Below are 26,513 nucleotides of genomic sequence, written 5' to 3'. Positions count from 1 at the left end.
ATTGACAGCAAAAAAAATCATACAGGGTTTATGTAACTGTAACCCATCTGTATATCAGCTTTATAATAACAGTAAAATTTATGCAAAATAAAACTTTTTTTTTTGGTCAGTCATGGGGCCTGAACTCTGGGCCTGGGCACTGTCCCTCAGCTCTTCAGCTCAAAGCTAGCGCTCTACCACTTGACCACAGCGCTATTTTAGCGCTACTTTCAGCTTTTTCTGCTGGTGGTGCTGAGGAATTGAAGCCAGGGCCTGATGCCTGCAAGGCAAGCACTCTACCACTGAGCCACCTTCCCAGCCCCCAAATTAAAACTTTTTTTTAAAGAAAAGAGTGATATACAGTTAGGGGAACTGTAGACTATCAATGAAATAAATATAGTAAAATAATATGTTTTTTTTAAATAAAACTTGTTTATGTGATAATTTAATCTGTGAATCTCATGTATACACTCAGGATAATTAGTATTTCTATCTCCATAAGCATCGATCATTTCTCTGTTTGGGGAGCCTTGAAGTTCTTCTACATAAAGAATGGTAGGAAATTCTAGTTCCCTCTTATACCATAGAACACTCAGAGAATACTTGTCCCTCCTATCAAAGTAACATTTTGGGAGTCTATAAAATATGCTACTTGAAATATATTATTTATTTAGTTCTTTTACTGTAGCTTACTAGAAACCTTGTATTCTCAAAACTTATAATGTAGGATTATGAAATTTATTAGCAACAACTTTGAGTTACAATAATAATACAATGCTAGTTCTCACTATGGTTTTAATGACTACCATGCTTGAACTGTTCTCATCTGCTCCCTATCTGTAATCAAGATGATGTCCAGTGCAATTCTACACAATACTCTGGCATGTTCTTCCTTCCTTCTTTCCTTCCTTCCTTTCTTCCTTGCTTTCATGCTAGAACTGGAACTTGACCTCGTGCTCTCATTTAGCTTTTTCAAGACTGCACTCTACCACTTGAGCCACCCCTCTACTCCTGGCTTTTTGCTAGCTAATTAGAGGTAAGAGTCTCATTATATGAATTTTATCCTTCCTGGCTTTTTGCCGGCTAATTGGAGATCAGAGTCTCACTGTATGAATTCTATCCATCCTACCAGGATGGACCCCTGTATCACTCTTCTTGAGAGAAAAGTGTTTCCGTGGGCTGATATTAATGTGTATACTTACCTCTTTAGCAATGGTCATTGTAGTAATGACTGCAGGTGATTGCTGTATTCCTTGCACACAAGATCTTGTTCAGATACTGAACAAAATGCCCTTCAACAACCTGTTTCTTATTTAAGGGATCTTTGGTGACTAAGCATTAAGCTTCTTGCTTGTTTTCAAATGAGGACTAGTTTTACAGCAAAGACTATAAACTAAATGTGGGGAAAATTTAGGCATTCGAGTCTTCTTTTCCAAGCAGTTGTTTGACGTAAGCACCACCAGGTAAAGAGCTACAAACCATCCTACAAGAAGCTTTATGGTTAAGCCACATTTTGTGGCAAGAATGGTTTTTCTAGAAGCTGAACCAGTGTCAAGTGTCTCCTGTAAAAGAGTGCCAGCTGAGTAAGAATTGTTTCTCTAAGGACGTTCCTCCTTTGCTAAGGTTGCTGGCTTCTCCTTCATTTTACCTTCTATGGAATTTTACCTTAATGAAGAAATGCTGTTACAAGTGGAACTTTCTGGTAGAGTTAAGCAAACACCTATAGCTAAGGAGGCTGTGATTGTGAATCCACCAATTGGAGCAAGGAGCCGTTAGGGTGTTAGGAATAAAACCTGGGAGTCTGGCCCATCGAAAGCTGTACCTTTCTTGACTTTCTGCCTGTTGCAAGTCTTTCTGCAGTCGATTTTGCCTGGCAAAAATGCTCAGCTCCTCAGAAAATGCCAGAGGAAGATGAAAGCCTGTTAGGAAAAAACGGGTTAGGCTCTCGGGTTAGGGACTTCTGATTCTATCTCTCTTAAGATACCTAAAAGAAGAAAGAATTTCTGGGAAAACGGGGGGGTGGGGGAGAGGGAGGATTTGGGATCTTCACAGAAATCTCTCTTTAGCCTAGCAGCCTACAGAACTTTGTGTTTGCAAAACCATAGGAGCCCAAGAAGAAGAAAAAAATTCAAAAGGGGGGAGAAAAAGAAAAACAGGGAAGCAGAGTGGTAGTAAAGACAGGGATGAGGTTAGAAGAGAAAGGCTGGGGATGGACATGAGACATAGAAATGGTGGGGTCAGCAAATTCAGCCCCTTGCCTGGCCGATATTTTCTACACAGGGCAAAGAGAATTAAAGCAATGTAAGAAATTGGCCTTCTGTTTACCCAGGACCTAGGGTTTGGGTGGGTTTTTTTTTAAGTCTCATGGACTTTTCTGCCTGAGCTAACTTTAAATCACAATCCTCAGATCTGAGCCTCCTGAGTAGAACCTCAGCTCTGCCATTGACGAGCTGCATGGCCTTAGAACAATGCCTGGGATATGGAAAATACTCACTAAAGCCTGCATGGTTACAGAAAAACATCATTGGTTTATGTCGGGGACTCTGAAGTCAGCGTTTTCCCTTGTATACGAGCTGTGTGGCCTGGAAGACATTGCTCAGCCCCTTTGGGTCTTCGTTTCCTCATCCATACCAGGGCAGGACTGGCTCCAAAGGCACAGGAGGCTCACTGGAGGCTGGCTTCTTTGTCTCCTGCTTTGGGACTCGCATTCTCTCCTTACCTCTGTCCTGTCAAAGGACCAAATTGAAAGGTCTTCGTTGGCCCTTCACAATTCTAGAATCATGTAATACTTCATTTCATAAAACAGAAGAAATGTTTCCAAGAACCAAGCATGGTTAGTTGGTTCCATAGACAGAAAGGAACCAAAATAATAAGACCCAGAAAAAAAAAAGTATGTCGGTCATTTCAAACCTTCTTTCCTTGTGAGGCTGGAGGGGTACGATAGAAAAATCATGGGTTGATTAACATCAGGTTGCTTCCAATTAACTTTCTTGTGTAGCGAGGAAAAGGGAACTTCATTATGTGAATTGAAACTGGCCCATTCTGGAAACTTCTCAAAAGTGAGATAAACAGCTTCAGTTTGGCCATTGACACCTTAGCTTAAGTGACTCCATTTTGATGTGTATGTAGGTGCGTGCACATGTGCACACAGGCTTGAACTCTGGGAGCTGGCACTGTCGCTTGAGATATTTTTTTCTGTGTCAAGCATAGAGTACTACCACTTTAGCTATAGCTCTGCTACTAGCTTTTTTGGTGTTTGATTGGAGATAAGAGTCTTACAGACTTTCCTGCCCAGGCTGGCTTCGAACTGTCATCCTCAGATCTCAGCCTCTTGAGTAGTTAGGATTATAGGCATGAGCCACCAGTGCCCAGCTCATTTTTTTAGCATAGGCTCTTGGGCCTAGGACAGACGTTCAATCCAAACTGCAGGAAAACCAATGTAAGAATGTGAAGCGCTCTTTGCTGAGGGAAATAGAATCATACACACACCCTGCCTCAGAGCTGGTCCCCACCTAAACCCTCCCCCCACACACACACACATACACTGAATGAGTCCAAAACTCAGCCCTCTGCCTTGAAACCCACAGTGATTCCCCGTCATTCCCAAGTGAAACCCCACAGGAGCGTCATGCTCACCCACCAACCCAGCAGGGTCCCCTCAGGACGCCCCGCCTCACAGCCAGTCCTGCTGACACACACTTGGCCGCTCTGCTCTTCCGTACTTCCGTACTTCTCGGCTTTTCCCTCCCAATTCGGCCTCCGGTACATAACCCCATACCTGAGCCCCATCGCCTCATGAACACCAGACTCCACTCAAGTGGACTTCACAACCAGGCACACACTTTCTGCCCTCTCAGTGGCCCCAGCTGCAAGCCACTAGCGCTGGTCAGCCGGCCCTCCTCCCTCCCACCGGACCCTGATGCACTCATTCGGTGCCCATACCTGGTCGAGCACTGTCCGGAGGAGACTGTTTGCAGGTTGTCTGTGAAACCCTCGTACCTGGGTACTAACACTACTCCGCCGTGGAAGGATCTGGAATACACATGTTTGCATGGCCCCAGTCATCCCCTCACTCTGGTATACGGGGAGTCGGGATTCAAAGCAGCAGGTCTGGCTTCCAAGGCCCCGCACTTCACCTCAGTTTACTACTTTTTCAGTTTGCAGAGCTGGGAATCGAACTCTGGGTCGTACACGTGAAAGTCACATGCTCCTCTCCTGAGCTCTACTCCCAGCCTTAATTTGCTTTTATCACCTAAACTCCTGTGGTTGATGGTGACTCCAAGACAGTTCAGAGAGGGAGGATGGCTGGCCCAAGGTCACTCAAGGACCTCCCAGCTGAAAGCGATCTTTCCTCCAGTAGAGATGGACTTTGTGACCTTCCCGTGAAGGTCACCGCCCAGGTGATCCTCTTCCTTCCCCCATAAAAAGAAATGACTTTTGGCAGCCACCTTACAGACGTGGCCCGAAGCAATGAGATGTCCACACAGAGATTGAAATCCTAACTAAGACTGAATGGAGCATATGTTTTCATTACAAAGAACCCAATCCCGCCAGGGAGGCTGGCAGGGAACCTTACCTTCCCAGGGAGCAGAAAAGAGAGGAGGGTGGAGCAGCTCCAGGGATGCCGGACAAGGTCAAGTTCTGTATGAAACTCACCTTGGAAGACCAGACAGAGGGAGAGCTACACAGAGACCTGGCCCATCCCAGAATGAGGAAGTCCCCTCCAGGATACCAAGGTAGCTCATTGCGGAAGGTCGTGTTCTCAGACACCAGAAGGGAGACTTAGCAAGGGTTACTTTGAGCAAGAGACAGGGTCATTTTGAGGCCTCTGCTGCCCTCTTGGTTGGACAAAGCCAGGGGCCAGTCAGGGTGTAGAATTTGGATGGTTTTAGAGGAAGTTGGACGATTTGAGAGATGCAGGCCAACAGGGTACATGTGGGGATTGAATTCACACTTCTCTTGCTTGAGAACTTGAACACAGCTGGTCACTTACACTGCAGCTAGAACAAGTCTCAAGATCCTCAGTAGGAAGGAAAAAAACAAACCAAACCAGGGCTGCCTTTTCAGTGTGTGTGTCTGTGTTTGTACCAGTACTGGGGCTTGAACTCAGGGCCTGGTGTTGTCCCTTAGCTGGTATTCTACTACTTGAGCCACAGCTCCACTTCTGGCTTTTTTGCTGATTAACTGGAGCTAAGAAACTCATGGATGTGTCCTGCCCCAGCTAGCTTTGAATGATCTTCAGATCTCAGCCTCCTGAGTAGCTAGGATTACAGGTATGAGCCACCAGCACCCTGCATAGTTATCTTTTGTCTGCTGTCCAAGGTGTCTAGCTTAGCATGCAGGAAAACCAATGTAAGAGTGTGAAGCGCTCTTTGCTGTGGGAAATATAATCATCTCTACTTCTTTCCCAAAAGTTTGCAAGTTAAGGCATTGTGATTATCAGGCATCAAACCAGCTGGAGCACCAACTGACAGTTTCTCTTCTAATTCCTTCTTTGAATTTCTGCCTCCTACCTTAGGGGAAGGATTCTTTCTCCCCAAGATGGCAACCTTCTCGTTCAGCTGATGGGTTTGTGCTTTCATGAACCTGAATGCAGCTAGGGGGTGGGGGCTGCCTCTGTGTCAGGGTTCAGTCTCTCTAGCCATCTCCAGTTCATCCTGCACATTTCACAGAATGTGAGGGAGTTCAGGAGTTCACCCTCCTTATGTGTCTCTGAGGAAGTTCCAGTGAAATCCTTCTGAAGTCTTCTGGGCCAGCCACCGATGTGGCTCATACCTGTGATCACAGGACTGAGATCTGAGGATCACAGTTCAAAGCCAGCCCAGGCAGAAGAGTCTGTGAGTCTCTTATCTCCAATAAACCAGCAAAAAAGCCAAAAGTGGAGGTGTGGCTCAAGTGGTAGAATGCCAGCCTTGAATGAGTGAAGGAAAAAATAAAAGCTCTGAGTTCAAACCCCAGTACCTGGACGCGAGCACACACATATACTCCTGATACACACATACTACTGATAAGAAATGAAGTCTCTTATTTGGGGGAATTTCCCTAAGAGGACCTTGGGCTTCCCTGGGAATTGCCTCCTGAGACCTTTTACACAGCAGTCACCTGACTATATGTACCCTTTTGTATGCTTTGGGGCTGGAGGAAATGAACACCTCTTATCTTCAATATCTTTATGATTGAGTGCTCAAAAGTGTTACTTTTGCTCATTTTTTAAAATGTGGCAATGAACAGTAGAAGGAATCAAAAAGGTAACAAAAAAGGGTGGAGGGCAAATTTAGATTCTAGAAGAAAGGTGAGAATAGAAAGCCGACTAGTAAACCAACGTGCTGGCAAGTGTTCAGAAACTAAAGTAACATCTAACTCAGAGTAAACCAAAAAATCATCAACCAAGTCAGAGGGAGGTCCAGGCTGTTCTGCTGGACTGGACCAATCCTCAAGGACCTGTGAGAGACACAAGTGAACACTGATCCCCCCCACACACACACACACAAAAATACCCTGCTCCTTCCCCAGCCTTTCCCAGCAGTCCTGGCACCTGCCTTCCTGTGCCAGCCGTGGCCATCTCTATGTGTGCTAAGCCCCTTCTGGACCATCTCCCTGTTCTCCTGGCCCTTGCTTTAGCCTCCACATTGGGAAGTGATTTATTTATTTTATGCATTTATTTATGGGGTTTTTTTGGTCATGGGGCTCAAACTCTGGGCCTGGGCACAGTCCCTCAGCTCTTCAGCTCAAGGTGAGTGCTCTACCACTTGAGCCACAGCACCACTTCCAATTTTCTGGTGGTTAGTTGGAGATAAGAGACTCTGCCCAGGCTGGCTTTGAACCATGATCCTCAGAGTTCAGCCTCCTGAGTAGCTAGGATGACAGGCATGAGCCACCAGCACCCAGCTTGTGAAGTGATTTTTACCTTTACTATTGACAGTATGAGAGTTTGAACTCGCAGGCATGTGCTTTGCTAAGTCAACGCTCTACCACTTCAACTATGCTCCCTAGTCCTTTTTGCTTTACTGTATTTCACACAGGGTCTCTCGCCTTCTCTCCACTCCTGCCAAGGCTAGCCTGGAACCTCAATCCTCCTAGTTTTACTTCCTGGATAGCTGAGATTACAGGCCAGGGCCTTTGCACCCAGCTGCAAAGCGATCCTTTTATACCATAAAGCAGATCACATCCTGACCCAAAACCCTATGACCACCTGTCATTCAAAACAAAACACTAGGAATGAATGGATAAAAAGAGGAAAGAGAGGAACTGTATCTAGTAGAGGCACTGAGAAATGCACCCTCCTTTAATGGCCTGCCCTCCCCTTTCTGGTAGGTATCCTGCTCTGCCCCAGAGTCCACCCACTGTGTGGTCACTACAAGTCCACCCCCATCACCAGCCTCAGGCCTTGGCACTGGGTATCTCAGCCTGGCCTGGCGCCATCAGTGAGGCCTTCTACTTCCTGTAGGTCCCTGCTCAATGCCTCCATTCTAGGCCACTAGGCTCATCTGAGGAGCCCCCTCCAAGACCCACAAAAACCCCTGCTCCCTTCACCTCATTCCTTTCCCGCTCAGTGCCCATCTCCACCTAAGTGGCCTGTGTACTTACGTGTTTATTATCTTGCTACCCAACCCCACTTGCCAGTATCCCCCATGCCTACAACAGTGCCTGGCTTAGAGTTGGTACTCAATAAATATTTGTAGCTAGGCACTGGTGGCTCAAGCCTATAACCCTAGCTACTCATGAGTCCGAGATCTGAGGATCCAAGTTCAAAGCCAACGTGGGCAAGAAAGTCCATGAGACTCTTCTCTCCAATTAATCATAGAAAAAGCTGGAAGTGGAGCTGTGGCCCCAGTGGTATAGAGTACTAGCTCTGAGAAAAACAAATTCAGGGATGGCACACAGGCCCAGAGTTCAATCCCCAGGACCAGCTAAATTTATTAATTAAATAGAATGAATGGCTGCTGACTGGGTTTTAGTGTCAGGTTTTATTGTCAGGCTAATAGCATCATCTAAGTATAAGCTGTGAGTCCCGTAGCCAATTCCATAACCTTTTTGGCCCCCTCCCTAGTATTTCATGCACAATATAGGAAAATAATAGCACTTACCTCACAGGATTGTGGTGAAGGAAGGCTACATGGGTGACCATGTACTGGTAGACAAGCACCTGGCACTGAAAGGCACCCATTAAAGGCAGATGTCACCATCCATTACTGTTGTTATTGTAATTATCATCATCATTATTATTAGTTATTCACAGGCTGAGTCACATGGTCCCAGCCCAGTGTCCCACCCCAGCCTCCTCAGCCTTCTACTCCAGCCAGCGGTGGAGTGGGTGATTCAAGGGGTGGCAGCCTGCCTTGTGAGTCATCCAGAGTCCCAGTCATACCAGGGTCTCCTGGCACAGGCTGCCTTGGCTGAGGACCCTTGGGTTGAGTCATCAGAGCTGTGACTAGAGCTGGGGATGCCTTGGCTGTGGAGTTTGGCTGGTAGACTTTGCCCACCCTTCCCCTTCCAGGAAGCGACTTGGACCCTGCCCTGTGGTACTCCAATCAGCCCCATTTGAAAGGGGTGGGGAGGCAGATGAAGGTAAATTGGGGGAAAGAGGAAAGGGAGAGGACAGGAGAAGGAGAAACATTGCCTTTGTCACCTGCTTTCAAGGCAAGGCAACATGGAGGACAGATCATGAGTCTCTGAACCCATCCTCCTACCAATCACTCCTGATGCTCTCTGGATGGCTTTTGAACTGCATCTGCAAGTGCTTTCCCAACTATGGGAAAGATTGACTAAGACAAATGCTGTCTTCAAGTCTTAAACCCTTCATGAAACCTCCTCAGATCTTCTCCCACAGGACCTCTGTGCTTTGTAATGTATTTGTAAAGATGGAGGAGAAAATTTCCCTCTATCAACCTTCTTCCTACAGCAGGGGCCCTCAGCCCTTCCTTCCCTCCCTCCGTTAACTACTCAGTGCAGCTCCAACTGCATAACCCTGGGAGTAAATGGATAAGAGAAAAAGAAGAAAGAGAAGAAGGATATCTAATGGAGAAAAAGAAACACACCATTAGAAACTCTCAGGTAAGCAGGGCACCGGTGGCTCACACCTGTAATCCTCGCTACTCAGGAGGCTGAGATCTGAGGATCACAGTTCAAAGCCAGCCTGGGCAGGAAAGTCCGTGAGACTCTTATCTCCAATAAACCACTAGAAAACTGGAAGAGGCACGATGGCTCAAGTGGTAGAGCACTCACCTTGAGCTGAAGAGTGCAGGGACAGCGCCCAGGCCCACAGTTCAAGCCCCACGCCTGACCAATAAATAAATAAAGAAAAAGAAAAGAAAGAAAAAAACTATCAGGTAGAAGAACAGGCTGTTAAACGAGAGAATGTTTGTCACAGTGCCACAACCAAGAATGAAGGGTGAGAAAGAACCAGCCATGCACTAGACAAGAAGCAAGAACTTTGAGGCCGAGGGCCAATGCTATATGCGAAAGCCCATGAACAGGAAAGAGAGTTCAGGAAACCAGTGCATGTGCTCAAGAGGGCAGAGGGCGAAGGCAGAGGGCAGAGAGCAATGATGTCAGAGTTTGGACAGGCAGCTGGGACACTGTGCAGTTCTCACCTCTGAATTCCCCTCCTTGCAGGCATGACCGCTTTGCCTATTTCTACTGCCTGCAAACAATTGCTTCAGATTTTTGTTTCCAGTTTTATAGTTGTTTATGAAGACAGGACTTGACTGGGTACATAGTGGCCTCCAAGATTGTTTTTGAAGAATAAATGAGATAATACATGTAAACTGCATCAGAAGGTTCCTGACAGGTAGTTAGCAGTCAACTCACACACACGCACACACAATTACTTGCCAGCTGCCAGTGGCTCACACTGGTAATCCTAGCTACTCAGGAGGCTGAGATCCAGAGAGAGGACCACTGTCCAAAGCCAGTCCAGGCAGAAAAGTCCACAGACTTTGATTTCCAAAATAACTAGTAAAAAGCAAGGTTGGAAGCATGCTTCAAATGATAGAGCACCGGCCTAGCACATGTGAAGTCCTAAGATCAAACCCTACTGCCAGCAAAGAAGAAAAGGTAAGATATTTTGAAAGAATGGGCATGAAAATCCTGAGATGCGCAAAGGCCCACAGCCAGACCTATTGGGAATTACTATTTTGCAACTTTTTCTCTGATGGTGGGACTGAATCCAGTGCCTCACACATACTAAGCATGCACCTTTGAACTGCACCCTAGACAAGTTATTATCAACTCAGCAAAAGCTAATTTGTCTTAAACACCAAGGCCTAACCCATATCCAGACCCAGTGACCCAGAGGACTGTGTCTTGCATGGCACACCCACAACGTCCTTGTCCAGGGCTCTGAGAAGGCAGAGTCAGGCTTGGGGTTGGAGGCCTGGCTCCATTGGTAGAATGCTAGCCAATGAGCAAAAGCCTCAGGTACCGAGTTCAAGTTCCAATCTTGGACCAAAAAAAGACAAAAAAAAAAAAAAACCCTCTCCAGTATTGTAATAAGTGACTGTGCAGACTAGGCCCATTTGCTCACTCTTGTAATCCCATCTACTCAGGAAGTAAAGACAGGAAGATGGAAGATCTCAATCTAAAGCCAGCTGGGGCACAAGCACGAGACCCTAACTGAAAAGCCAAGTGAAAGCAAAAGGGCTGAGGGCCTGGCTCAAGTGTTAGAATACTTGCCTAGTGCACAAAGACCCTGAAGGTCAATCTTCAATGCCCCCATCAAAAACCAAGTTAGAGTACAGCCTACCACCATACCCAGAAGCCTTCCCTGCCCACCCCACCCCACCCCACAGCGCTCGGAATCCTCTGCCCCACATCCTCCACAGCCATACCAGCTCTGGTCACTGCTACTGAATCCTCTGCTCCAGAGTCATTCTGTCTCTGGACCCTGAACTCCTCAGAAATGAGGACCAGGCCTTAACCAGCTTTTTTTGTTGTGGTGGTGGTCACGGGGCCTGAACTCTGGGCCTGGGCACTGTCCCTCAGCAATTCAACTCAAGGCTAGCGCTCTACAACCTGAGCCACAGCGCCACTTCCAGTTTTCTGAGTGGTTTATTGGAGATAAAAGTTTCACAGACTTTTCCTTCCCAGGCTGGCTTTGAACCGTGATCCTCAGATCTCAGCCTCCTGAGTTAGCTTGGATTATAGGCGTGAACCACTGGCACCCGGCTTAACCAGCTTTTTAACATAGCACTTGGTGATGATTTCTTTTCAGATCTGTTTTAAGGGTTGATGTAAATGGGGAGCTTAACCCTACTGATGAACTCCCTTTTGTCCAAACTGAAGACCATGGTCCTGAGACCATGCTCTCAACAGAGTTTACTCTATCTTAATAATAATAATAATAATAATATAATGGCCTTTCACTTTCCTGAAGTGTGGACTGCTTTGGAGGAGCAGCTCGGCTTACTGGATGGTCCCCATCATGGAGTTCTCAGACTTACATTTTCCAGGAAGAGCAGGCAGTCTCCTCCCACAGGATCCTCTGTAAATCACTGCTGGAGAAGAGCTCCAAGAAACGTAATAGGAGACCCACAGTACGCGAGCTGCTTTGAGGCAGTCTGGAGCGATCCCCTCCCACAAGCATCCATCGACTTGATATTTCCAAGACAAGCAATTCTCCACATCTCATGCTGACTACTAGTCATACTTCAGGATGTCTACCTCTCAATTAAATCACAGTTCCTTTATTCTTGTATGGCAACATTGAGATTTGAACTCAAGGCGTCACACTTGCCAGGCTGGCACTCTACCATTGAGCCACTTTTCCATCCCTCCACCCTACACACACTGGTTCTTTTTGACATAACATCTTCTCACATTTTTTTGGTGTGAGCCCACACTTGGACTGAGATCCTCCTGTACTTGGACTGAGATCCTCCTACTTTACAATTCCCACAGTCGCCGAGATGCCAAGTATGCAACCACTGGGCCCAAGTTATGGGTTGAGGAAAGGTCTGTCTGGTCTGGCTTCCAACCGTGATCCTCCTGATCTCAGCCTCCCAAGTAGCTAGGATTAGCAGATGTGAGCCAGGCTGGTGCCTGGATTTAAAACACAGTTCCAATCAACAACATCAAGTCCTTTGTCACCAGGGTTTTTGATGATGGTTTCACTAAAATGCAAGAACCATGTGAACATGGATGTGGAGCAGGCAATGAGGACTGTGGGGTCCAGCGAGTTGGAGATTTGTGCAGGTCCCAGGAAGCATACACATCCCTTTAGTAACTATAGTATATATATAGTATATATATATATTATTGTAGTATATATATATAGTATATATATGCTATACATGTATATATACTATATATAAGTATATGTATATACTACATATACTATATATATACTGTAGTATAGTATATGTGTATATATAGTGTGTGTATATATATATATATATACTGTTAATCATTAAGACATAAATATTTAGGAAAGTAATAAGCTCATGCTTATAATCCTAGCTACTCAGGAGGCTGAGATCTGAGGATCACTGTTCAAAGCCAGCCCAGGCAGGAAAATTCGTGAGACTCTTATCTCCAATAAACCACTAGAAAACCAGAAGTGGCACTGTGACTCAAGCAGTAGAGCGCTCATCTTGAGCTGAAAGGCAGTGCCCAAGCCCAGAGTTCAAGCCCCATGAACAACAACAAAAAAAAGTAATAAGCTCTCAATCACCAATAAATAAGACTACTTTATTTAGCCTATAGCTACTAGATACTATGAGAAAATGTCTGAGTTAAGGTACTACATGCTGAAAACTGTTTGAGAACCCTGATGTTATAAGATAGGTTTTTTTTCCTTTTTTTTTTTTTCCTTTTTTCTAACTCCTTCCTTCTAAAGTGATTGGTGATAAGCTCAGGAATTGGGTCTGGCTGGGCTGACATTATCATTGTACATGCAGAATTTTTAACCCTGCCTTGTGACTCTGACAGCTGAAGGATGGGTTAAAATTTTCTTCACCCAGATCATCCATTCCTTAATGAGATGATAGCCAATTGGAGTGAGCAGGATGCCTGCCTTCCTGTTACAAAAACAGAAAAATAAGTCTCCATTTGTGCACTAGGGTTAGGGTTTTACTGTCCTGAACTAGGAGTGGCTTCAACACCCAACCAATCTGCCAACTTTTAACATCAGAAAGACCACAGTGTACGTGTAGTAAACGCTGTTGTGGTTATCGCTGGTGGACATCCCGTGCACTTTTTATCTGCCTTTCAGTAACCTGGCTCAGTAAGCTACCTTGTGGAGTTATCATCGTTTTTTAAGAAAACAAGTGTATCTTGGCCATCCTACAGGAAGGACCTTGCAGCAAACTGGCCTTCCATATGATTGATGGACTTGGATGTGGTCAGGGTGAGCTGCCGGTCACACTGTCCTTCAGTATTGTCTAGGCAGCTGAAACAGGGTGGTGGCTTCCAGTTATGCTCACATGTCTGTATGCTGGTTCGTTCTAAATCTTTCTGAGGAGGAGTCTGGGCCCCACTCCCTGTCTGTATCTCAAAGGGGAGATGGGTTACTCCTCGCCTCCCACCCCCACACATACACCCATTTTTCTGTCTATGCTGGCTTGGAACTATGATCCTACAGACCCCAAGCCCCCTAAATAGCCAATTTTCTAGAGAAAGAAAGAGAGGAACTTTTTTTTCCTTTTCATTTCTGTATTGGGGAGAAAACAGGTCATTTTTCTGTAGAATCCCTACAGCCCTGGTTTGGCTGATGGCGGCTGTGTGGTGTCCCTAGGCCACGAGGGCTTGCTGTGGACAGGTGTGTCCATTCTGAGACGTGATCTAGTTCAGAATCTGAGATATGGAAAGGAGGTCTCCTAGGTGGAGATGTGGTTCTCCTGTACACACCCTCCTGATGTCTGATTCAGGTGTGTCTACCTGCTCCAAAGACTCCCTTCCCTTCCTCAGTGTCCTGGACACGGATGGTGCCCTTGCCTCCCGTTCATTTCCACATGGGGTGGAGAGACAATGGATGACATCGTTGCGCCCTCCTGCACACCGAGGGCTGAAATTCATCAGCAGCAAAGAACATCTGCCATCTTCTCTTGGCCTTTTATTAAAAAAATAAGATCATGTCTTAGCCCCCTCCAAAGCAGCAGTGACTGTGAACCATCGGAAATGTTCCGATCCGTTGAAGTCACTATTTTCTGAAATGCAAATAATCTCATCATTGTCCACTTCAACTTTGCTCGTGATCTTCATGCGCCACCTTTCCTCTTTCTGCCAAAACAAAAATCGCACACATTTCCTGCCCCATCCGGCGATCAGCCATCCCCCCAAGGAATCTGCTTCCCTTCAGAGCCATTGTAATTTTTTGGTGGACAGAAATCTGGGTACTTAATGTTCATTGCTGTTTTAGCTTTTATTTTTTAGAGGGGGTCAGTCCTGGGACTTGTACTCAGGGCCTGGGTACTGTTCCTGAGCTTTTTATTGCTCAAGGCTATCACTCTACCACATGAGCCACAGCTTCACAGCTAGCTTTTTTTTAATATAGTAAATAGGAGATAAGAGTCTCACACACAAGTTCTATCTTCGAGCTGTGATCCTCAGATCTGTCTCCTGAGTAGCTAGGATTACGGGCATGTGCAGCCAGCACCCAGCAGGTTTTTGTTTTGTTTTGTGAATCCAATGTTTCTAGATCTTTTTGGTGAATGTACCTAAAATATGTAAATATTATAGAAGATGAATCATAAGTTCTTATTAACATTTTTACTTCAAACTTCAGATACTAGAAATGTAACTTAATTTCTTTAGTTTTCAAATTGTATCTCTTTTCTCTTACACTTACTCTTGAGTCGGGCAGTGGTTGCTTATCCCTGTAATCTTGGCTACTCAAGAGGCTGCAATCTGAGGATTGTTGTTCAGGGCCAGCCTGGGTAGGAAAGTCTGAGACTCATCTCCAATTAACAACCAGAAAACTCGAAGTGGCACTGTGGCTCAAAAGTGGTAGAGTGCTAGCCTTGAGCAAAAGAGCTCAAGGACAGTGCCCAGACTGCGAGTTCATGCCCCATGATTGAAAAAAAAATTTTTTTTTTGTTCCTAGAGATGGAAGTATAGTTTAATGGTAGGGCACTTGGCTAATGCGGGCAAGGCCCTAGATTCAATACCTAGTGACACAAAAAATACAGGAAAAGGGGAAGGAAAAGAAAAAGGAAAAAACAAATGGTTTAAACAGGGATACGGGTAGACCCATTGCAACAATGAGATGTACAAGTCGTTATGTCGAAAACGAACTTTACAACTTTGGTGGGGGGGAGGGGGGAGAAGGGGGAAGAGGGACGATTGGGTGGGGGGACAGGGGAAGGATGGGAAAGGATGGAAAGGGGAAACAAAGGAGGAGGCTACAATGCTTGATAAGAAATGTACTCATTGGGGCTGGGGAGGTGGCTCAGTGGTAGAGCACTTGCCTTGCATGCCTGAGGCCCTGGGTTCGATTCCTCAGCACCACATAAGCAAAAAGAAAAAAGCCGGAAGTGGCGCTGTGGCTCAAGTGGTAGAGCGCTAGCCTTGAGCTGAAGAGCTGAGGGACAGTGCCCAGGCCCAGAGTTCAGGCCCCATGACCGGACCCAAAAAAAAAAAAAGAAAAGAAATGTACTCATTATCTTGCCCATGTAATTGTAACCCCTCTGTACAGTCTTTTCACAATAAAAAAAAAAAAATAAAAAGAAAGAGGAAATAAGGAATATATATACATATATATGTATATGTGTATATATATGTATATTATATATATATATATATATATATATATATATATCAGTCTTTAAAAATCCATTGGAAGAAGAGGAAAGATAGGCAGGGCGAGGAAATGGTGAGAAGGAAGCCAGAGAACAGAGGAAGGAGGCAGAGAGGGGCCTGAGGTTGTAGCTTCATAGCGACTTCCTGGTAGTTACCCATAGCAGCTCCCAGCAGCATGTGGGTCATCTTCAATCACAGCTCGTTTAGGATTTCCTGTGTTCAGTTTTGCCTTCGTGAACTCTTGGAGACTTCCAGCTAGTAAATAAAGCCAGTGCCAAAGCACCCTGCTTGGAATCCACTGACCTCTTCTCCCACCTTCCATCCCTGGCTAGAGTTCCATCCTGTCCTTCCCACCGGGCTGCAGCCCGCCTGCCCTGCCTCCAGCGTCCCAGGCTCCCTCAGGTTCACATGGACTCCTCACACGAGTCTTAACCCTTTGGCAGAGTAGTATCCAGCCCGGGCCTTGGCTGGAGACTTTACTTTGTCAAAGAAAAGCTTTCCTGAAGGGAAGAAAGACTGCCTTTTCCTGGAAGGTCATGTGCCTCATGTTCCTATTGGTTGTAATGTGGTCACATGACTAGCATACCTGCCAGTGGGGGAGAGCAGCCCACCCAGCTGCCCACACCCCCTGGAACATCTACCTTGTCTCTGACTTGAGATCACTTGACAGAGCCTTGGCCTTCTCCCCTGCCCTTCTCCTTAGGAGAAATCCCCTTCTCTTATGTCCTCTCCTAACCCCAGGCCATGACCCTGTGTTGCTGGTCTCATCCCAGGGATGAATTTCTCTCCTAGGCCTCTAAACCAGTAAAGCTAGTTTGTCTATTGAATGCACACACATGAACACATACACACACACTGTATGTACACACTAGTGTCCACCTACAACAAACAGCATATACAGCAAATATACCATACCATATTGCTAACATCAAGAGAACATATCACAACCATGCAGCATATATCACACATGCACAGACGCAGCACACGCACGCTACACTCCACTCATATACACAAACATCTTCCACAAGCCCTATGCACACACAATTCCCATGCATACTGCACACACACACACACACACACCAGGCACACACCACCACTTTCTTCGTTCTAACTGGATTTTCTGTAAACCCCCCCCCACCATGCTCTCCAATTCTCTGCACAACTAATGAATGATCTTTCAAAACCATATATCACACCAAGAACTGGTGGCTCACGCCTATAATCCTAGCTACTCAGGGAGGCTGAGATCAGAGAATCACAGTTGGAAGCAGGCCAAACAGAAAAGTCCATGAGACTCTTCTCTTCAATTAACCACCAAAGTGGAGTTGTGGCTCAAGTGGCAGAATGCTAGCCTTGAATAGAGAAAGTCAAGTGAGAATGCAAGGTCCTGAGTTCAAGCCCTAGTATCAGCACCCAAAAAAGAAAAATCAAGCCACTTTCTCCCTTAAATTCCTTTCCCCCTTCCTAGCATTGTCCCAAAGGCTTCAGTATAAAACTTGAGCTTCTGATTCAAGCTATCTGAGCCTCTTCCATCTAGCACTGTCCACCCCCGCCCCCGCCACCCACTGCACATCTGCCCCACTGCTAGACAGGCAATCTCTACACGGGGCCCTCAGAAGCTAAATGGGCGATTGACACTCACACGCTCTTCCTCCCACACAGATCAAGGTTGAAAACCAGCATGACTACCAGGACATCACCAGTGTGGTGGCCATGACCAAAACCTATGCCACCACCGAGGCCTTCATCGACTCTAAGTATGACATCCGCATCCAGAAAATCGGATCCAATTACAAGGCGTACATGTGAGTCCAAGGGGCAGGGCCTGGGGTGCTGAGGAAGATGGGGGGGGGCTCATCCTGCTCTGCCTTCCCCACATAGGGTGGCCGCCAACCCCTCCAACATCATGACTCTCCTTTGTGTCCTCTCCTGCCCTTCTTCTCTGGTCAGTGCAGCTGCAGGCTCATGTGTTGGCACAGCTGCTCTCAGGGTGGGTCTCTCTTCCCAAGCAAGGACCATACCCCAGAGAAAGAAAGAGGTTTGGCCTGTTTAGAGGAGCTGTGTTTGAAGTCAAGATTGAAAGAAGTTTGGGGGTAAATCAAGGAGGTGTTTGAATGCCTTGCTGAGCATTTGGGATTTTTTCCCATTCTCTTCTATGCAGAGAAGCAATGTGGCCCAATCTGTGTGGCTGATTGCAAAGGAGCTGCCTTAGAACCAGTCAAAACCAGTCAGGAGGCCAGATCAGGTTTCTCTAGCCTCAAGCAACAGAAACCACATCTGACTAACAGGATTTGGGTTTTAGTTTTTTTGTGCCACCAGAGCTAGTATGTTTGTTTGTTTTGTAAGAGAACTCATTAGAAAATTACAGGTGCTCTGAAACTGTTAAAACACCAAATTACCTATTTCAGACACATTAGGATCCAGAATAGCTTCAGGAATCTGGAGTAGCCAGAAACAACCATCATCATGGCAACCCCCACTGGACAAGTAACCACCCTCAGTGTTTATCTCCCTGTTTTGATTCTATGGAGAGAATGACCACTGACCAACAAGTAAAGAGACTGAAAACCAGTATGGAGAGTCCATTGGGAAGGCAGGCACTGTGGGCATGATCATTCCACAGGGGAAAGGAATGAATGCCAGCAGATAAAAACAGCTTACCTGCACCCCAAGGTACTTTAGCAAAGGACGATCCCCAACAAGACTCAAAGGATACACTTCAGCAGGATTCTGGACTAGGCGAGAGGACTCGGGCTTAACGGAAGTCTGGTCAGTTCTCCAGCCTCTCTGTCTCTCACTTTGGAACATGGTTGTTTGTTCCCTTTGTGTCAGTGAGATCCAGGGATGAAAACGTTGTCTGGTTGCCAAGCACAGAGGGAGCACTGGCTGTGGGGCTCCATAGTTGAGGATGTCCGTGGGTCTAACCATAGGTTGGAAAGTCTGTCTGTCCATATGCTTCTGTGTAGTGTAACTTGTACTCTAAGGTTGGGTCAGCAAGCCATAGTTCACAGACTCAACCCAGCTGCTACCTGACACCATACAGGAAACCATGTTGACCACAGCCATGTGTATCTGTTGGTGTATTGTTATCTGTGGTTGCTTTTGCACCACTTGCTTAAGGTTGCTTAAGCCAGGGCTCAGCAAACCTTTTGTATAAAGGGCTTAAGGCTCACTTGGTCTCTGTGGCAACCACTACACTCTTCCATTGTCAGGAGGCCCTGAAGGAAACACAGGTGATTGATCAAGAAGGAAATGGTGTCATGAAAGGGATGGAACTGGTTCTCAAGAGATAGTTCTGCCCCACCTTACGAAGGAGGCCAGGACTGTCATTGCTCCCAGATGTCCTCAGAGGGATAAGATTGTCTCCTCTGTCCCTTCAGAGTTAGAGCCCATTTCAGTGAAGCAACTCAGTGTAATCCCAAGGCCTCCATGGTCCATCCGCCATGATATGATTTCCCTCCTCCTTTACTGTTAGGGATCCACTTGACATTGATGGCACCTTGTCCCAGTTTCTTTTCTTAAGGCTGACCTCATTGCTGCATTCATCAGGCTGAGCCTCTCTGGCCTGACAGCTCCAATTTGTCACTTGTTACACAGTTTCCTGGACCCTGGGATGGCCCTCATCCAAGGGCAGGAGTGCAGGTCAGACTTCAGAAGAGTCCTTTCTGCCCTGAACCGCTCCACCTCCTCATCCTGCCCTATTATTTCCCTGAGAAGACACATATCCTTACCCACATACATATATATACATCCATAGTTACTAATAGGTATATTAAGTTCAAGAGAATCACACTAGTGTCTCCAATTTGTACCCAGTACCATACCTTCATTTTAGCTCTCCCTTATAACTTATATATACCTTCTCACTCCAGCCAGGGGAAGCCTGGTTGTTGCCATCCTCCATCCATCCATTGATTTATCTCTTTAAGCCCTGTCCATGTGTGCAATTTCAGCCTGCCACCTATAGCCCCATGGGAAACAACTTTCATCAACTATAGCACAGTGCTATTCAGTCTTGCAGCTGCCACTCAGGTCAAGAGTTCCTTAGACTCGAACCTTTCCTTCCAGGTTATGCCATACACAGGTTCCCTCGAGTTCATGTTGAAATCACACACCCCAAGTTGATGGTATCAAGACTGAGGTTTGGGGAGGGGATTCAATTATGGAGGATAGGATTCGTGCTCTGAAAAAGACACAGGAGGTGGAGGGGGAACCTTGCCTCTTCTATACAAGGAAGCAGCAAGAAGGCATCATCTGTGATCCAAACGTGGGCTCTCAGTGGACATTAAATCTTTCAAAGACCTTGATCAGGGGCATCCCAGCCTCCAGAACTGTGAGAAATAAACTCCTATTATGTATAAGGCACCACCCAGGTGATGGTATTTTCCTATAGCATCCCAAACAGGCTTTGACAACTTATAACCTGGGTAGATACACTGGTCACCATCTCCACTTCCTCCCTGCATGCCGGTGGCTGCATTACATTCAGGCTTCAGACAGGTCCCCATCTCTACCTCTGTGACGGGGTCTGCCTCAGAGAGTCAAGGTTGAGAATGCAAAGTTTGTAAGATGTGGGTCCGTGGCTTTGGCCATGAGGCAAGAATAACAATAACCCTGCCATCACCTTGGTCTTGGTGAAGCAGAAGTGAGCCAGTTCTTATAAAGCCTTTAGACCCATGTCCTAGATGGAGAGAACATTCTTCGAATATCAGCTTCCACTCTCCTTCTCCTCTTGGGAGAAATGCAGTCTGGCTTGTGTTCCTGCCACTTTGGCTTTGGAATGCCTTCTTGCCTTATCTAGCCTCTTCCTGAAAATAACAGGAGCTTCCATTGTGCTGCTAAGAGATTTATGGGAATCTTTCCTTTCGTTCTCACAGTCCCCCGTGAGGTCGCCCAGTCAAGTTACTCCCATTTTACCAGCAAGGAAATACAGGCATGGAGGTGTTACCCATACCTCTATTGCTATAAAAAAAAAATGTTGGGACCCAGATTTCTAGGCAGAAGTGACTGAGCTTGGTTCCTACCTTCTCTCACCACCATCCAGATCTCGCTGGTTCTCCAAGGCACATCACAATGGCTGCCTTCTGGGGTTCCCTTTACTGATTCTGCTTTCTGGAGCTGGTATCCCTCACTGCTAGCCCTACCGTGCCTGCCCTCTGGTTGGAAGCAAGTACACATATCTCTGTACGCTCAGACTAGTCCATAGGCTGGACACAGGGTGGCCTGTTGCCCATCTGAATTCACTCCCATTATGCTGAGCAACCAACTGAACTGGCAAAAGCTCATCCATGGTGCTGTGCCTTTTAGTAATTATGGCTCCTGGTGGCCACCGTTGTTCTCAGCTTTTATATACTTGGTTTTCTCTCTTAGAAAGACATGTACATGTGTCTGCCCCTCCTTCAAACTCACCCTCAGGTCTCAACTGCATGTCTTCCCTTGGCCCTAAGACAAACAACTTTCTGTCGCCTGTTTTTGCCTGAACGTGTTGGGTCTCTGCACCCGCATGCGCCCTGGGTGCTAGGCCCTGGGTTGTCCAGTGGTCGGGCTTTCAGGACTTCCTGTCCATGTGAGAGGACAAGACACAGCGCAGGTCTGACTGGTGCAGTGAGCACTCCCGAGAACCGGGTGGGGTGTCAGGAAGGGGAGGTTTGAGGATGACATTGCAATTGAAGCCTGGAGGATGATAGATAGGGTCTTAGGGGACCAAGAGGCATTGATCACATAGGACACAGGGGCGCTTGTGGGCAGGTATGACCCAGGGGAGGAGCTCTGCTCAGTGGAACATCAGAGGAAACCAGTCTTGGCCTGGGTGCTGTCCCTGAGCTTCTTTTCTGTTCAAGGCTAGCCCTACCACTCGAGCCACAGCTCCACTTCCGGTTTCTGGTGGCTAACTGGAGATGAGTCTCACAGACTTTTCTGTCTGGACTAAGAGCCTCACAGACTCGGGCCTACTCAAGCTCAGGATGCTGATGGCGGGGGGGGGGGGGGGGGGGGGGGGAGGGATAGTAGGAGTTGGTCTGCTTTATTTCTTTACCTAGGTGAGCTCCACAGGTGGATTTACTTGGTACAAAGTCTCAGAGCATTAGATTTTGGTTTTCACACTTTTTTGCATGTGTGTTGGGCTTTAATTAATATAGTTGTTATACTAATGATCTGCCCTAGGGCCTTTGCACTGTCAGTTCCCTCTGTCTATGAGATCCAGAATGACCACACTTGCCCGGAAAGAATTTGTTTCTTGGCTGCCCTATCAACATAGCTCTCCCTCCAAGAATTTCAGAATCACCAAGGCCTATACCATCCTAGTGCTCCTCAAAAGAGAGAGGTCAAGTGCAAGTGTAACTAAATACTTGAGATAATCACCCTAAAGAAGTCACTATTTAAGAAGTTTCTTGGGGCTGGGAAGGTGTCTCAGTGGTAGAGTGCTTGCCTTGCGTGCATGAGGCCCTGGGTTCGATTCCTCAGCACCACATAAGCAGAAAAAGCTGGAAGTGGTACTGTGGCTCAAGTGGTAGAGCACTCATCTTGCTGAAGAGCTGAGGGACAGTGCCGGGCCCAGAGTTCAAGCCCCACGACTGACAAAGAGCAAAAGAAAAAGTTTCTTAGCCCTGTTGCTTTGGGTCCTTAGCAGTATGGAGATGGCGTGGCAGAGAAGTCCCATTCACCCCACAGCAGGCTGGAAGCCAAGATGCAGACCAGGAAGAGGCCAGCGTCCCAATATCCTGCCCAAGAACATGACTTCCATGACCTAACTCCCTCCTTCTAGGCCTCCTAAAGGATCCACCACCTTCCACCCCACCAAGCCCAGAACCAAGTCTGTAACGCATGAGCCTTTAAGGGAGGTTTCTGAGCCAAATGATAGCACCACACTGGGAGGAATTTTATCTGATGATATCAAACATGTATCTGATGGTATCACCATATGTTTTAATACTAAAATAAACCAGCTGAGAAAAAGCAATGCATGAGATCCAACAAACAGCCAGGTACCTATTGCATGAAATCCTATCTACTCAGGAGGCTAAGATCTGAGAATTGCAGTTCAAAGACAACCCTGGGCAGAAAAGTCTGTGACTCTTCTTACCTCCAATAAGCCAGCCAAAAGCCAGAAATGGAGGTATAGCTCAAATATATATATATATATATATATATATATATATATATATATATATATATATATATATATCAGCATGAAGGAAAAACAAAGCCAGAAAATAAGACTGAAGTCTGGACCTAAAATGTGCATGCCATAATGGGAATCGGATATTTAAATCAAAGCCCCTAAGAGCCCAAGCAAAGAGGGAAAGCAGATGATTCAGGAATGCCTAATGCCCGCTGTGCTGTCTGTTCTGATGCAGGAGGACCTCCATCTCTGGAAACTGGAAAGCCAACACAGGCTCAGCCATGCTGGAGCAGGTGGCCATGACAGAGAGGTAAAAAACAAAGAACATGCAGGGAGAGGCGCCTGCAGGAGTGAGAGCTATGGGAGAGGACAAAAAGGGCACTATGAAGAACTCTACCCCCACCTACCCTCTGTCCAGCACCCTATACAGGGCACTTCGTGGGGTTTGCTTGGCCCACAAGGACCTACACGGCCCATATTGAAGTGGATACTCTTTACAGATGGGAGAGGCTCAGAGAGGAAGTAACCTGCCCGGTATCTCAGAACTGATTAATAGGGACAACTGAGCGCCAAACGCTGATGTCCAAATCCAGGGGTCTTTGCAGCCCTTCCCCGCTGCCCCCTAGCTGGGCACGAAGCCCATCCAGGCCCTCCTAGGCACTGAGGAAACACCAAGGCTGGAGAGTCGGGAGCATAGGGAGACAACCCCTTCCTTCTCTTCCATCACCACGCAAACAGGGGCAGGCTGATTTCCCATGATGCAAGGGTTCCAGGGGCTTGCCTTGGCTGAAGGTCCTGCAGGTCTTCCTCACTTAAATACTGCCAAGAGCATCCTCGCTGATTAAGAGCCAACCCATACACGGTTTTTTTCTCTGCATGCCCAGTGAGGAACCTCAGCTGGCAAGCAAGCACTGGTAGAGAACAGACTATGGGATCAAAAGGCTCTGTTCTAGCCTAGGGTTGGTGACTCATGCCTGTAATCCTAGCTACTCAGAAAGCTGAGATCGGAGGATCTAGGTTGGAAGCCAACCCAAGCAGGAAAGGGTGAGATTCTTATCTGCAATTAAATAGAAAAAAAAATGGCAGTGTATCAGCCTTGAGGGAAAAAAAAAACAAACAAACAAACTAAGGGACAGTGCCCAAGCTAAGAAACAATGCCCAAGCCCTAAGTTCAAGCCTTAGCAAACACACACACACACAGAAACATTGATTTGTGCCTATTGCATGCCACATTGTGCTGAACAAGTAGGAGGCCATAGCCAAGGACCAGTGGCTCATGCCTGTAATCCCAGCTACTGGGGAATTTGAGATCTAAGGATTTTACTTCCAAGGCAGCTTAAGCAGTAAAGTCTACAACTAACTACCAAAAAGCCAGAGGTGGATGTAGAACTCAAGTAGTAGTATGCTAGCCTCTAGCAAAAAAAAAAAAAAAAAGTTCAGGAATAACATCCAAGCCCTGAGTTCAAGCGCCAGGACACACACACACATACACACACACACACACACATACACACACACTTTTTTTTTTTAATTGTATTTTATTTTATTTGAGAACATACTGTACAGAGGGGCTACAATTACATGGGCAGGATAATGCATACATTTCTTACCAAGCATTGCAGCCTCCTCCTTTGTTTACCCTTCACTTCCCTGCCCCGCCTCCCCCCTCCCCCCACCCAATTTTACCCCCCTCCCCCCACCCAATTATACCCCCCTTCCCCCCCCCCACACCGACATTGTAAAGCTGGTTTTGACATGACATTTTGTACTTCTCATTGTTGCAACAGGTCCACCTGAATCCTTAAACGACTTGTTTGTCCCCATCTCCTCCACATGTTATACTGACATCAAATATAGTGAAAGCGGGGGTTACACTGTGGGGGAGGGACATACAAAGCAACAAAGAAATAATCTTATAAATGCGTTAGAAACACATGCATGAAAGAAACGAAAACATTAAAATACATATTTAAGGGTTCATTTTCCTAACATCACATTATCTGACCTTTTCCGCTTGACTCATACCTATACTAGATATTGCAAATAAGGGAAACCATGGGACCTATGCTTCTTTGGGCCTGGCTTACTTCACTTAATATAATTTTTTCCAAACCTTTCCATTTCCTAACAAATGGGGAAATGTCATTCTTTCTGATGGAGGCATAGAATTCCATTGTGTATATATACCACATTTTCTTGATCCATTCATCTACTGAGGGGCTTCTGGGTTGGTTCCATGTCTTAGCTATGGTAAATAATGCTGCAATAAACATAGTTGTGCTGGTAGCTTTAGTGTGGTCTTGTTTGTAAACATTTGGGTAAATGCCCAAAAGTGGGATTGCTGGATCATATGGGAGATCTATGTGAAGTCTTTTGAGGAACCTCCATACTGCTTTCCAAAGCACACACACACTTTTTAAAAACTCCCAACTTTTCCTCGAGGAACTCTAGACCAGAACACAGGTCAAATTGCTTGTTCTTTGGGAGATGTATTGCTAAAACCTTGAGTTCCAGCATTTGTGAGGCCTGAGAAATCTTGCCCCACCCATCCTCCTCCTGAACTCTTTCTACACGGATTGTTGGGAATGTGCTTTCTTCCAGCGGGCGCCCAGAGCCTCAGTGTCAGCCAGTCAGACAGAAGGAAAACATCTCTTTTCCAACCATTTCATTCAGAGCCTAGACCTGAGCCTTATTCATTGATTGGCCAGTCTCATGACCATCACTAAACCAATCAATATGGCCAAGACAGGTGTAATTCTACAGGCTTATATGTGTTAGACAGGGACCATCTCTATGGCAACGAGTGAGTGAAATTCAGGGGGCAGCCATTTCTTCGTATGTTTAATTATCCTGGTGATTATAATACCTAACCTGATCTGGCCAAGCTACTTTGTAGATAAGGAAACTGAGCTATAAGAGGGAGATTCTTGTGCAAAATTACTGAAGAATTGGTAACAAAACTGTGCGTATCTAGTGCCCCATGTTGAGTAAGAACAATCCATCCATAACCTGCTCCAAATGAGAGGAAAGGTAGTTAGCTCAGGACCTCAAACCAAATGGGATCTATTGAAAGCCACAGTCACATTTACATGTCTCTGAATCTCAATTTTTCCCCCTGTAAAATGGGTTCAGGCCACCCAGTCCATTCAATTGGAGTTAAGAGAGAATGAGGAATCAGCCCTGTGGGCACATGGTGCATGGTAGAGCATGTAGGCATGAGTCTTCATCCTGCTTTTCACTCCCAGAATGCTCCTGCTACTGAAGAGAGAACTGATCTAGGTCCCAGCAGAGCTATTTTTGCTTTGGTCTCTGACCCAGGAGAGCCTGCCTCTGTCTCTGGGCCTCAGTAGATGCTGACGAATGAGATGAGAAAGCACTAAAAACCCTTCAGTCCGTGACCCCTCCTTACTCCAGGCCCTGTGGTTCCGAGACACAAACAGTTCTAAGAGCAGGCGTACCCCCCGTGTGACCCTGGAGAGCAGGGAGAGAGGCAAGAACAGGCACACAGAGTCCCCTGTGACTCCCAAATCCAGCCCACAAGGGAAGCTAAGAATAAGCCCAGACGATGTCTCCAGAGACAGCAGTCCCCTCTGTTACAGGGGTCAAAGGGCAGCATAGAGCCCTGTCCCCAGCAAAACAAACTGGCCCTGCAGCCATCAAGTGGCTGGAAGGGAAACAA

The 26,513-nt window shown here is 46.4% G+C and overlaps 1 protein-coding gene across 2 annotated transcripts in view; it reads left to right on the top strand.

Moving 5' to 3' along the window:
• The window catches only part of Syn3 (synapsin III), a 398,594-nt gene that overhangs the window by 351,097 nt on the left and 20,984 nt on the right, over nucleotides 1–26,513 (top strand). For both annotated transcript variants that reach the window (XM_070014421.1, XM_070014420.1), the window contains exons 8-9: nucleotides 17,377–17,519; nucleotides 23,070–23,144. In XM_070014421.1, coding sequence (XP_069870522.1) covers nucleotides 17,377–17,519; nucleotides 23,070–23,144 — 218 coding nt within the window. The remainder of the gene's footprint in view (nucleotides 1–17,376; nucleotides 17,520–23,069; nucleotides 23,145–26,513) is intronic.

Source organism: Dipodomys merriami, unplaced genomic scaffold (assembly GCF_024711535.1).
Source record: "Dipodomys merriami isolate MVZ:Mamm:240054 unplaced genomic scaffold, mDipMer1.0.p SCAF_97, whole genome shotgun sequence".
Taxonomy (NCBI): Eukaryota; Metazoa; Chordata; class Mammalia; order Rodentia; family Heteromyidae; genus Dipodomys; species Dipodomys merriami.
This window is presented reverse-complemented; position numbering and strand designations above follow the sequence as displayed.